Source organism: Coregonus clupeaformis, chromosome 15 (genome assembly GCF_020615455.1).
Source record: "Coregonus clupeaformis isolate EN_2021a chromosome 15, ASM2061545v1, whole genome shotgun sequence".
Taxonomy (NCBI): Eukaryota; Metazoa; Chordata; class Actinopteri; order Salmoniformes; family Salmonidae; genus Coregonus; species Coregonus clupeaformis.
This window is the reverse complement of record NC_059206.1, coordinates 20,812,937-20,827,462: the sequence shown is the minus strand read 5'-3', so window position 1 is coordinate 20,827,462 and position 14,526 is coordinate 20,812,937. Positions and strand designations below refer to the sequence as shown.

Below are 14,526 nucleotides of genomic sequence, written 5' to 3'. Positions count from 1 at the left end.
GTACAGCGAGTTAGCTAGCTAGCCAACTTGTGCCATATTTGTTTTGTTATATCCTCTCTGCTCGGATGGGATGTGAACTCTGGAGCGTGGCTGGCTGGCTAGCAACTACAATGTCAACATAACATAAACAGATTAAAATTGTATAATGCAGGCTTGAATTACATCTTTAATATGTTTTAGCTCAATTTGGCTGAGAACTAAAATATATTGAGTGTCAATGTTGTCACAGGGCTTGACATTTAACTGTTTAGTCACTTGTCTTCGGACAAGTAGGACTGATTTTTTACTTGTCCAAAAGCTCAAGTCTCTTGTCCAAAAATACTAAATGGTTTCTAACACCATGTGCCAAAAAGGTGACTTAAAATTGTGTTGTATGATGCAAGGAACACGAAAAAAATAAAATAAACATTATTATCATTATTATTATTATCATACAGCCTATTGGCTTCTTTGCATTCATGCCTGTCTCAAAATACAATGCTGCCTCTTTAAGGGTCCACACACGGCGCACCGAAAGTCAATCTTCCGTTCGGCACGGTGTGTTTTAGGGAGCACCCGCCGGCAGGCGTCTGACTGCCAAAATCATTGGTTTGCAAATTACGGCCGGCAGTCTGTTCAGAGGTGCTAAGTACTCTTGGCCAGCAAATGCTACCGGTGTGCCATAAGACATAAACAAGTTATTTACTTGATTGGCTTTTCAGTTGGTTTGCTCAGGGTTCATATACGGTACATTTTGACTTCTCCATGACTTTTAACCAAATGTCATGTCTCTACATTCAGGTTTCTGGGGAGATCTATTGACAGCATGGGAGCTATTTGTCAAGTAGGCTACTCCTAAGTTTTTTTTTTTTTTTTTACGTTGTCAGAATTATATGGACTATGTTGAATTGAGGGGAATCCCAGCTTTCCAACATGACAATGACATTAATACATGCTAGCTAAATGGTTAACTACCAAGATAACATGTTTTGAATATCTAGTTAGTCTGTTGTCTATCATTATTTTATAGGCTACCTGCTGCTGCAATGTCTCTCTCTCTCTTTCTCTCCTCAGGCAACGGCCCCGTCACACTGACACACAGGCTATAACTGGGCAAATTAGCTATAACTGGGCATATAACTAACTAGGAAGGAATATCAAGACATGATCTCAAAAGTGCATCTCACAAGCGCAGGTGATTGAAAGACCGCGTGTGCCTGTCAATGTATTACAATAATTTTACTCTGATGCACTCTGCAGAGATTGTGAGAACAGTGGGCAACACATCGCATCCGGAGGACACTTTGAAACAATTCTGATCAGAGTAATTGTTTGATATTCTGACAACTTAAATCTATATATTGCTTGTCTGACTTTCTTTTCTTGTCCAGGACAAGTGTTATTGTTGAGGCCTGTGTCAGGATATAGCGTTAGCTAGCTAGCTAAAAACTTGTGCCACTAGCTACTGGCTGCCAAGTACTGCCAAGGAGTCAAAAGGACAACGGCGTACTCAGGTTTCGATACGTCACAGCCACGAACAACATAGATCAAATAGATATCCATTCAAGACATGCAACATTCTCACTTTGGATGAGACTGTATGATCTGTAATTCTAAATCTGTCCATCTTTTTCTGTTTTTGCTTTACAAAGAGGAATTATTAGCCATTAGCATGTATTTTTCCCATTTACAGTCCATTCAGAAAGTATTCATACCTTTTGACTTATTCCATGTTTTGTTGTTACAGCCTGAATTCAAAATGGATTAAATAAATAAAAAAAAGCTCACCCATATTTTTTTGTTGAAATGGTTGCAAATGTATTGAAAATGGAATACAGAAATATCTAATTTACATAAGTATACATGCTAGAATCACCTTTGGCAGCAATTACAGCTGTGAGTCTTTCTGGGTAAGTCTCTAAGAGCTTTGCACACCTGGAATGTACAATATTTGCACATTATTCTTTTTTAAATTCTTCAAGCTCTGTCAAGTTGGTTGTTGATCATTGCTAGACAGCCATTTTCAAGCCTTGCCATAGAATTTCAAGCCGTTGAAGTCCAAACTAACTAGGCCACTCAGGAACATTCATTGTTGTCTTGGTAAGCAACTACAGTGTATATTTGGCCTTGTTTTTTAGGTTATTATCCTGCTGAAAGGTGAATTTGTCTCCCAGTGTCTGTTGAAAAGCAGACTGAACCAAGGTTTCCTCTATGATTTTGCCTTGCCGATGCCTTGCCGATGACAAGCATACCCCTAGTCCCCTAGTCCTTGCCGATGACAAGCATACCCATAACATGATGCAGCCACCACCATGCTTGAAAATATGAATAGTGGTATTCAGTGATGTGTTGCATTTTCCCCAAACATAACGCTTTGTATTCAGGACATAAAGTTAATTTCTTTGCAGGATGCATGGTTTTGGAATGTTTTTATTCTGTACAGGCTCTTTCTTTTCACTCTGTCATTTGGGTTAGTATTGTGGAGTAACTACAATGTTGTTGATCCATCCTCAGTTTTCTCATATCACAGTCATTAAACTCTATAACTATTTTAAAATCACCAATGGCCTCACAGTTTCCTTCCTCTTCGGCAACTGAGTTAGGAAGGACGCCTGTATCTTTGTAGTGACTGGGTGTATTGATACACCATCCAAAGTGGAATTAATAACTTGCTCAAAGGGATATGCAATGTCTGCTTTTTTATGTTTTACCCATCTACCAATATGTGCCCTTCTTTTCGAGGCATTGGAAAAACTCCCTGGTCTTTGTGGTTAAATCTGTGTTTGAAATTCGCTTCTCGACTGAGGGACCTTACAGATAATTGTATGTGTGAGGAACAGAGATGAGATGGTCATTCAAAAATCATGTTAACCGCTATTGTTGCACACAGAGTGAGTCCATGCAATGTATTATGTGACTTGTTAAGCAGATTTTTACTCCTGAACTTATTTAGGCTTGCCATAACAAAGGGGTTAAATACTTATTGACTCAAGACATTTCGGCTTTAAATGTTTTATTAAGTTGTAAAAATGTCTAAAAACATAATTCCACTTTGATATTATGGAGTGTAGGCCAGTGAAACGAAATATCAGTTGAATCCATTTTAAATTCAGGCTCTAACACAACAAAATGTGGAAAAAGTCAAGGGGTGTGAATACAGTGGCTTGTGAAAGTATTCACCCCCCTTGGCATTTTTCCTGTTTTCTTGCCTTACAACCTGGAATTAAAATTGATTTTTTGGGGGTTTGTATCATTTGATTTACACAACATGCCTACCACTTTGAAGATGCAAAATATTGTTTTATTGTGAAACAAACAAGAAATAAGACAAAAAAACAGAAAACTTGAGCGTGCATAACTATTCACAACCCCAAAGTCAATACTTTGTAGAGCCACCTTTTGCAGCAATTACAGCTGCAAGTCTCTTTGGGTATGTCTCTATAAGCTTGGCACATCTAGCCACTGGTATTTTTGCCCATTCTTCAAGGCAAAACTGCTCCAGCTCCTTCAAGTCATACCACAGATTCACAATTGGATTGAGGTCTGGGCTTTGACTAGGCCATTCCAAGACATTTAAATGTTTCCCCTTAAACCACTCAAGTGTTGCTTTAGCTGTATGCTTAGGGTCATTGTCCTGCTGGAAGGTGAACCTCCGTCTCAGTCTCAAATCTCTCGAGAACTGAAACAGGTTTATCTCAAGAATTCCTTCAATTCTGACCAGTTTCCCAGTCCCTGCCAATGAAAAACATTCCCATAGCATGATGCTGCCACCACCATGCTTCACTGTGGGGATGGTGTTCTCGGGGTGATGAGAGGTGTTGGGTTTGCGCCAGACATAGTGTTTTCCTTGATGGCCAAAAATGGTCTCATCTAACCAGATTACCTTCTTCCATATGTTTGGGGAGTCTCCCACATGCCTTTTGGCAAACACCAAACGTGTTTGCTTATTTTTTTCTTTAAGCAATGGCTTTTTTCTGGCCACTCTTCCATAAAGCCCAGCTCTGTGGAGTGTACGGCTTAAAGCGGTCCTATGGACAGATACTCCAATCTCCGCTGTGGAGCTTTGCAGCTTCTTCAGGGTTATCTTTGGTCTCTTTGTTGCCTCTCTGATTAATGCCCTCCTTGCCTGGTCCGTGAGTTTTGGTGGGGGGCCCTCTCTTGGCAGGTTTGTTGTGGTGCCATATTCTTTCCATTTTTTAATAATGGATTTAATGGTGCTCTTTGGGATGTTCAAAGTTTCTGATATTTTTTTATAACCCAACCCTGATCTGTACTTCTCCACAACTTTGTCCCTGACCTGTTTGGAGAGCTCCTTGGTGCCGCTTGCTTGGTGGGGCCCCTTGGTGCCGCTTGCTTGGTGGGGCCCCTTGCTTAGTGGTGTTGCAGCCTCTGGGGCCTTTCAGAACAGGTATATATATACTGAGATCATGTGACAGATCATGTGACACTTAGATTGCACACAGGTGACTTTATTTAACTAATTATGTGACTTCTGAAGGTAATTGGTTGCACCAGATCTTATTTAGGGGCTTCATAGCAAAGGGGGTGAATACATATGGACGCACCACTTTTCCGTTATTTATTTTTTTGAATTTTTTGAAACAAGTTATTTTTTTCATTTCACTTCACCAATTTTGACTATTTTGTGTATGTCCATTACATGAAATCCAAATAAAAATCCATTTGAATTACAGGTTGTAATGCAACAAAATAGGAAATATGCCAAGGGGGATTGTGACGAGGTGTGAATGAAGGAGTCAGGCGCAGGAGGTAAAATACCGAAGTCCAGAGTTTTTACATAAATAAAACGCACCCAGCGTCAAAACGAAACTATCACAAGGGAAATATTCCACCTTGGCAATAACAACACGAAGAGTAGCTCAACCGAGCTACTCGTTCTCACAATGAAACAATCACTCACAAAGACAAGGGGAACAGAGGGAACACTTATACACATACTAATTAGGGGAATGACCACCAGGTGTGTGTGATTGACAAGACAAGTGGAGTGATGAGAATGGGATCGGCAGTAGCTAGTAAGCCGGTGACGACGAACGCTGAAACCTGCCCGAACAGCGGAAGTCGTGACAGGGATGAATACTTTTGCAAGGCACTGTACTTTCTGAAGGCACTGTAAGAGCTAGCTTTCCCTCATTTTGACTGGAAAAATCTAAACTAGAAGATTGATTTTAATTACATCAACACCTTTTTCGAATATTCCAACGTAATCTTTCGCTGTTGACAACTTTGTGGAATTTCTTCGAGGTCATCATTTTAGGCCTCAACTTCGCCGCATCTATAATAAATACACTTCTGGGGGTTCGGGATAATTTTTTGCATGTTTAACGAACAAGAGTAGAAGAAAAATACTGTCTATCTGTATGGTGTAGGAAACGCCAAGCCTCACACATAGCATACAGTGCATTCGGAAAGTAGTCAGACCCCTTCCCTTTTTCCACATTTTGTTCCGTTACAGCCTTATTCTACAATTGATTATTATTATTATTATTATTATTATCTACACACAATACCCCATACTAACAAAGCGAAAACAGGTTTTTCTTACAAATAAAAACAGAAATACCTTATTGACATAAGTATTCAGACCTATTGCTATTAGACTCGAAATTGAGCTCAGGTGCATCCTGTTTCAATTGATCATCCTTGAGATGTTTCTACAACTTGATTGAAGTCCACCTGTGGTAAATTCAATTGATTGGACATGATTTGGAAAGGCAACACACCTGTCTATATAAGGTCCCTCAGTTGACAGTGCATGTCAGAGCAAAAACCATGCCATGAGGTCGAAGGAATTGTCCATAGAGCTCCGAGACAGGATTGTATCGAGGCACAGATCTGGGGAAGGGTACAAAAAAAATTCTGCAACATTGAAGATCCCCAAGAACACAGTGGCCTCCATCATTCTTAAACGGAAGACGTTTGGAACCACCAAGACTCTTCCTAGAGCTGGCGGCCCGGCCAAACTGAGCAATCGGGGGAGAAGGTCTTTGGTCAGGGAAGTTACCAAGATCCCAATGGTCACTCTGACAGAGCTCCAGAGTTCCTCTGTGGAGATGGGAGAACCTTCCAGAAGGACAACCATCTCTGCAGCACTCCACCAATTGGGCCTTTATGGTAGAGTGGCCAGATGGAAGCCACTCCTCAGTAAAAGCACATTAGTTTGCCAAAAGGCACCTAAAGGACTCTCAGACCATGAGAAACAAGATTCTCTGGTCTGATGAAACCAAGATTGAACTCTTTTGCCTGAATGCCAAGCATCACGTCTGTAGGAAACCTGGCACCATCCTTACGGTGAAGCATGGTGGTGGCAGCATCATGCTGTGGGGATGTTTTTCAGCAGCAGGGACTGGGAGACTAGTCAGGATCGAGGGAAAGATTAACGGAGCAAAGTACAGAGAGATCCTTGATGAAAACCTGCTCAGGGCCTCAGACTGGGGCGAAGGTTCACCTTCCAACAGGACAACGACCCTAAGTGCACAGCCAAGACAACACAAGAGTGGCTTCGGGACAAGTCTCTGAATGTTCTTGAGTGGCCCAGCCAGAGCCTGAACTTGAACCCGATCGAACAAAATGTGGAAAAATTCAAGGGGTCTGAATATGTTCCGAATGCACTGTATTTCTGAAGAAAAGTAGTTCTTCATGATGATCTGTCAAGAACAAAAATAGGCGAGTGGTAATCTAAATTGCATATAGCAGCTAAAAAAAAGATCACCCAAAATGGCAGCCCTCTTGATTTACTATGAAAGTTATAGTGGCACACCTGACCAACCCAGTTTTTGCAAAGCCTATAGTTGTCAAATGTTCTCAACTGAGTCTCCTGTAGAAACGCAAAATCTGCAAACCCAAAAATGAGACTCTTTGACGTTCCATTAAGTTATTGTATAGTTTGATGGGCGGCAGGTAGCGTAGCGGTTAAAAGCGTTGGGCCAGTAACCGAAAGATTGCTGGTTTGAATCCATGAGCCGACTAAGTGAAAAATATGTTGATGTGCCCTTGAGCAAGGCACTTAACCCTAATTGCTCCTGTAAGTCGCTCTGGATAAGAGCGTCTGCTAAATGACTAAAATGTAAACATGTACATGTATTAGATAGGCCACCCTGAACACCCACGTTCTACACCCCTGTTATTAGAGCACATAATTAAAGAGTTTCTCTCAGAATAATAAAGTACAGTGTTAGATAGTTGAAAAAAAGTATGGGGTAAAACTGAAAGGACGACAGAATAATAACATTATAACTTAATGTGTATCTTATTAAAATGGACCAGTAGAGTAGTCATTTTCATTTTGGTTATGCACACATCCCTTAGTAATTTGACAATGTTGGTCTAAGAATGAATCTAGTTGTCACACCCTGACCTATGGAATTCTTGTTTGTTGAGTCAGGGTGTGAATGTCTATTTGAGATCTATGTTAGTCTATTTCTATGTTGCAGATCTAGGTTGATATTTCTATGTTTGGCCGGGTGTGATTCCCAATCAGAGGCAGCTGTCGCTCGTTGTCTCTGATTGGGGATCATACTTAAGTAGCCTTGTTGCCTACCTTGGTTGTGGGATCTTGTTCCGTATAGGCTTGTATGTTTATAGCCGGAGGACTTCACGTTACGTTGTTTCTTGTTTTGTTGTATGTTTATTTAGTTAAATAAACATGTACACTTTTCACGCTGCACCTTGGTCTGACCCGTCTCTCAACGATCGTGACACTAGTGGAGCTAACCAATGGAAACTGCTCATTCTCCTCCATAATCACTTCATAATGTGAGTGTGTGTGTGAGAGCCACTGGAATCACACATTTCCTGCTCTCTACCCCATGTCATTTCTATTGTGGACCCCACACCCTATCCTCGCAACCTCTCGCTCGCTTTGTGGTTAAACTGCAGTGCGCACGTTAGTGTGTGTGTGTGTGTGCAGGCACTGCGGCGGAACAGCGGGAGAAGGGAGCAGGCCTGAGAGTAGAGTAGGGAGGTAGGTGCACTGTGGCCTGCACTACACAGCAAGCAGTGCACTGACTGGGGCCGGGAGAGAGGAGAGGAGGAGGGGCACATTCACACTAACCCTCCCGTGAGTTAGCTGTGGAGGAAGCCTCCACGCCTGGATAAACCCCATCAAAAGCGTATTAGCCCTCCCTTCCTTCCCCCCCTTCCACTCCCCCTGACCCCCCCTTTCACACTCCCCCCTCCCCCCTGCTGTATAATAGTATCTGGTCAAGCCACGTGGCGTGCTGACACGCAGCCGGGCGAAAGGGGAGTGATGATGAATTGCTCCCTGTTGATGTTATCCGTGATGATAATTATTAATTTTCTCCCTCTCTTCCCTGGGAACGGTGGTCCGGAGTGCGGCAGCATTCCAGACCCTCCTCCGCGGGCCGCCGGAAAGACCCCTGTCATCACTTATCCCCGACAGATCCTGGGCCGAAGGCTAAACGCTGATGAAAATAAAAAGTGCTAATTTGATTTCTCCCGTTTTCGCAGTTTGTGTGTGTCTTGCCCCCCGTAAGTCCTCCTTCTCTCTCATTCAGCGTCCCCCTTTCTCACTCCCTCCTGGCCTCTCTCCCACCTTATTTTTCTCTCTCTCTCTCTCTCTCCTTCTATTTCTCTCTCTCACTCCCTCTCTCTCTCCCTAACCTATGCAGAGGTGGGTAGGCTGTAGTATTCATGTGTAGCAGCCTTGTGGGGGTCTTATTTTTGGCTTCCGACCATGGTTAACTAAGCCTGTACTCTGCTTCAGTCTTTGGTGTTTCACATTACAGTAGTGAAGCTTTGAGCTGATTAAGCTGGAATTAAGCCTATTTATCCCAGTTAGGAAGCATTTCCTTTTCATTTTTTCATTCCATTTTACTTTCTGTACTGACATGCTATTTTTCTTTTTCAGAAATACAGTATCTGTAGGTGTTTTTGTAGGTGGTCCTCTGTAGCTCAGCTGGTAGAGCACGGCGCTTGTAACACCAAGGTAGTGGGTTCGATCCCCGGGACCACCCATACACCAAAAATATATATATAATGTATGCACGCATGACTGTAAGTCGCTTTGGATAAAAGTGTCTGCTAAATGGCATGTTATGTTATTATGTTATTTTTTTAATAGAATTTAAACAGCATCATTTGTTTTTTGTAATCTTATTCTGAGTGAGTAATTGTTTTTCAGTCCCTGAAGATAGTTGATTCCTTCTAGTGTTTTTTTTTTTTTTATTATCATAAAAAAAAAATATATGGATCATAAAGGCTATTTTAGCTGTCAAGATGAATGTTTCTCTCTTATGGAGCTCCAGAGCTTCACTGCGACTATCCTGCCTAGTCTAAATCACTGCTCAGTTTCAACAGTCCTCTTATCCAGTTGAATGAAGGGCAACCTATGGTCTGGAATAAGGCAGTCTTGTTAACAAAATTAGGTTTAGGCTAAGTTGTAGTAGTTTGTGTTGAGCAATTCATCATTAGTACTTTTATACAGTATATTTATCAGTTTTAAGGTTTAGTTGTCTGTATTAAGAGGTTGCTGATTTGTTTTGTTCAGGCAGATTGTATTTGTCAGGATTATGAAAGTTAAGCATTCTAGAGACTTTATGAGTACGGGTAAGCGCAGTGCTGCCAATGCAACCTGTGATCTCACACTTTATAATGTTAAACCCTCAACTCACCAGACATTTCCAAACATAGAACAAAATCTGAGGTGTTTGCAAGTTTAATTTCTTTGATTGTTTTAATGGACTTTCTCTCTCTCTCTCGCTCTCTCCCGTCGAAAAAGTTGAAAACAATGCAGAGGTGACAGTCAATCCCGCTTCTGACGCGTTGTCATCGCCGACGAGAGGCGAGGGTGATCTCCACCTCGAAAACCAGCGAGAGGTGAATCCACTCTGCCTGACGAGCAATTACGCCTAATTTCCCAATTACCTCGCGACTGAGCGTTTCTGTGGCGTTCATTAAAAACCATAATTGCATTGGGTTGACATGCTCTTTTTTCCCACTTTGGGCCGTTTCTCCCAATCTGGCTCAGTGCTAGCGCTAGTGCTAGGTTCCCGCCCCTTTCTGTCTGAATCGATAAAGGCTGATTTGTATAACGCGGCGTTGAGGAGTATGTGGAACATGGAGTCGATGACGGCCCGGTGATTATGAAGTATGGACCACCGTTTGTTTGTGTGTGTCCAACCTCCTTTTCTCTGGGCACACATTCACTCTTGCTATGAAATACCTGAGAGGGGAGTGTTGAATCATACCTTTAATACTGATGTGTGGTGTAAATACTAAAGATAAGGTCTTGCTCATTTCAAGGATTGCTGTACCTGAGGGATATTTTAGCTTCATGGCCCACCAAGTTCAACCACCACCCTCTCAGAAGTAAGCTATCATGACTCCTCCGCTATTTCACACTCACTGTCTCTGTTTCACTCTCCTTTCCTTTTCGGCCATGCTCTTTTCCTGTCTATTTCTCCCTCCCCTTTCTCCCTCTTTCTCACCCCTTGCATTGATTCTGGTCCCCTTTGTCTGCGAGAGCCAGCATCCAAGTTGTCAGCTGCGTCAGGATTAAAAGCTATTAGTTCTGCATCATTGCCACTACAAGTGCGCTCTAGAGATTGATAGAGTGACTCTCTTCCTTCAGTTGGGGGAGAAACAAGAGGAAAACTGGCCTGGGGGCCGTCGTTTTTACCTCACACATCTACAGAGAACAGTCACCTCCAGGGTGTGTGTGTGTGAGGGAGAGAGAGATTTCAATTTGTTTAGTTATGTGAATTGTTTTTCACTCAAGTGTTTGTTTATAGCTTAAGGCTCAGTCATGTATTTACTTCACAAATGTGAGAACTGAAATGAACACCCACCATGAATTCATAGAAATAGTGTAATTACAAAATGCTCTATTCATAAATGGCTGTGCAATATACATATATACTGTACACCCTTCAAGAATACCCAAGGCATTACATGTATACATACACACAAACACATAGGCCTACCCTTTAAGAGTAATACAAACAATAAGACATGCACACACACACACACACACACACACACAGGGTTTAGTTTCATCATGAAATGACTCTCACTTTACAATCCATGGGCTGTGTCCGAGTCTATTCTGTTTGAAATTAGACCTAGTAGCCACCACATCAAAAAGCCAGCATTGCTTATTTCGTGTAACACACCGATTTTAGCCGGTCAGCAAAATATGTCCAGTATTGTCAGGGACGGCCAAAAAGTAAAAAAATTTATATTGTGAGGCGACAGGCCTCTGAGACGAGGTGAGGTGTACCACATGGGACCGTGTGTTGACTCAGACAAATTTAAGGCTCCATGTTGTTTTTAGGTGGGAGGTTGCGGAAAGGGGACCTCTGGTTCTATTGAGTACAGCCCCTCACCAGCGAGCCATGACTGCCCACACAGTAGCTGTGGGATAATGCCAAAGGTTTAGTACCCACTCTAGAAATAATGTATTTTGGTTTACCGTGGTGTCCATATCCTATGACATGTAGATATACATTGTGTTAACAACTCACTACCCATGCTTGTCTAGTGTGTGACGTTACTGGGGAAGGAATGTCTACACTGGTCATGAAAATCATTGGTGAAATCACTTGAAAAGAGAACAACAGTCCAATTCATTGGTTGTTTCTATTGTACTTGAGTTCCACAACATGCAACCAAAGATTATGATAACTAACCTAAAATAGGACAGCAGCATTGTTTACAATGGGAGCCAATGAAGCACAGTGGGCAGAACAAGAAAGGAGGTGGGCAGATCCAAGCACGAGCTAGCAAGATCCTATTGGCACATTTTAGCATCTATTTGCATATTTTCGTTGGGGAATGCCTACTCTCTGAAGTGTGCGTGTGCAAGAACTCAAATTCACTCTTGTACTTCTTCAAACAACGCAATTTTTTTGAAACTTTGGCAAAGGATCAAGTATACAAAACTGTTCGGAACATATTTTAGTTTTGGGAACAGAACACTGTATTGAGATTGGATGTTTCATATATGAGAACATTTGCAGAGTGTCGGCCCAGTTTCATCTTGCTCCATCTTCTCCCTCTGCCTGCCACTGGACTTCCTCTTATCACCATATTTGGTGGTGGGTGGAATCCCGCACCGGATGCTTCAGGTTTTTACGTGGCCTATCTGGGTTTCCCCTTTCATCTGTGATGTAACTCTCATTAGTGGCTGGCTCACTGTGTTGCCTCAATGCTTCTAACCTGATTTTCAAAACCTTTACATTTAATTTAGAAAAAATGTCATCTCTATTGTTCTCTTTAAAATGTTCAAATTTGATTGTGTGAATCTGAAATGTATTGATTGATGGAATTACCAAAGCATCTAATTAATTATGTTGTAAGAAGGACAAACCAATGTCCAATTGTTAGCACTGAATTGAATAAACAGAAGACTGCGTGTCTTGTAAGTTTCAACATTGAATCAGTGCAATTTACTGCAAGTCATAACACAAAGGACAACTTTATTATGATCAGCACTGTAACAAAACCATTTTAAAAGTCCTTAAAATCATTTATAGTAGAGACAGTTTCATGTGGCTGTAAGAACAAATGAAAACCAAGTGATGAGAACAATTACAACGTGTCTGTTGTATCTTGTTGTATGAGAGTATTTTCAGCATTTCACCATCAGGCTCTGACCCATGGCCACATTTCCCTGTATTCACAGACCAAGCTTCTCGCACACTGTGTCGTACACTGTGTCGCTGTGTAACCTTTGTAGGTGTAGGGATTAAGCTCAGGACCTTGTCCACTGTATACTATATCTTGTCCTCCATTTGAGGCCAAAGATAGGTTTTGTCCAATGCTGTGCGTTACTCTGACTTCCAGGGAAAAGTAAAATGTTTTTTTCAATAAATGTAAAGAAATATAGTGGATTGACAATCAATAATTAATTACCAAAACTATCATGTTAATAACCAAAACTAAGCAATTTTTTCAGCTGTGACCGTTTCGGTTTTTACAATTTAGACTTATTTTGGACATTAATGTATCCCCATAGCTAGCATATGGCTAGCTAGCTCTACCTTTGGACAGTTGTACATCCTCAAAAATATATATTGTAGTCCCAAAACCATACATGAAGATTTACTAACTTATTCACTCATTTTATTCAAGTGTTGGCAGACAGAGCACTCACTATATGGCCGTGATGGAAGGGGTGCAATCCCATTTCCTGGTTATAATTGTAGGTGTGTGGCTTAAGGCACATTCATTCTACAGTCTTTTAATGTGTGTTTCAGTAATAACATCCAAAGTGGGGATAATACTTTTCAGAAAAAAAAATAAGTAAAAAAAAAAAAACTACTAACTAGGTCAAGATGTTCTATTGAAATAATAGTGTAAAGAAATTACTAAAAAATATAATTGTTTAATTTTCAAAAATACATTTTTGCCTTGGAATGAATTAGAATATATCATGATGTAAATAAATGTCCTATGCTTGAAGAGTTATTTGTTTTCAAACAATTTTAACCACTTCTGTAGAATGATCCATATTGTGCACTACTTTTGGCCAGGCCTCATAGGTCAAAAGTAGTGCACTATGTAGGGAATATGGTGCCATTTAGGACGGGCCCCAGGTTATCCAAACAAGTCCAGCCCCGGGGTTGTTGTAATGTCACATTCTAACAACCCTCTCATATTTCATTTCCAGGCCATCGTGGGCTACTTTGACATTTTCTTCGACAGAGACTGCGGCAACAAGGTAAGCAGCATGCGGTGGCCCAATTTCATTCACGCTTTGGCGTTCCCCACGTACTTGGGAGGCAATCGACGCCGGGGCATTTCCTGATTGCTGATGTAAGCACCCACCGGAGCCGGCGATTCGGAACAGCCAATGCCAAGCTCCGCGAGCGACGTGCCGACATGTCTTTTAATTGCACGTCCTATTTTACCTGCAATGTGAGCATAACTGCTGAGATGTAACGCTACAACACGTATAATGGCAACTAAGGTTATATGTGTGAATTAAATACCTCTTGTCTTTAGAAGACTATAAGTAGGATAGAAGTACAGATTTATAAGATGGGTTTAATAGGTTTAAGAGTGTGGGACCGGTTAATGTTCTACTACGGTTGTGGAATTATTAGACAAGGCACAGAAATACACAGAAATAGAAGTGTCACAATGGAATGAGTTGTTATCCTTATTCCTCACTGTTGTAAGTTCATGTACATCATGTTGATTGCTGTTGCCCAAGACTAAATAACGTTTTCTGCTTTTGAATTACAGGTGATGTTCTCCACGGGGCCACAGGTCACCAAGACGCATTGGAAACAGACAGTATTCCTGCTAGAAAATCCCATCCCTGTACAAGCAGGTCAGTATCCCAGACAGCACTGGTTTCCTGAATATGCGTGTGGGGACGCGTGTGTGTGTGTGTGTGTGTGTGTGTGTGTGTGTGTGTGTGTGTGTGCGCGTGTGTGCGTGCGTGCCTACATGTTTGTGCGTGTATGGACATGTCTGTCTGTGTCTATTGTGGGTGCACAGCACGCACACCCAGCTGTCACCTGTGATGTTATTTTTTACACGCCAATCTTCCTCAAACAT

General features: G+C 41.6%; 1 protein-coding gene across 2 annotated transcripts in view; it reads left to right on the top strand.

Annotated features, from left to right (window-relative positions):
• LOC121582252 (protein arginine N-methyltransferase 3) overlaps positions 1 to 14,526 on the top strand; it is a 131,190-nt gene that overhangs the window by 97,431 nt on the left and 19,233 nt on the right. For both annotated transcript variants that reach the window (XM_041897928.2, XM_041897927.2), the window contains exons 14-15: positions 13,631 to 13,681; positions 14,209 to 14,296. In XM_041897928.2, coding sequence (XP_041753862.2) covers positions 13,631 to 13,681; positions 14,209 to 14,296 — 139 coding nt within the window. The remainder of the gene's footprint in view (positions 1 to 13,630; positions 13,682 to 14,208; positions 14,297 to 14,526) is intronic.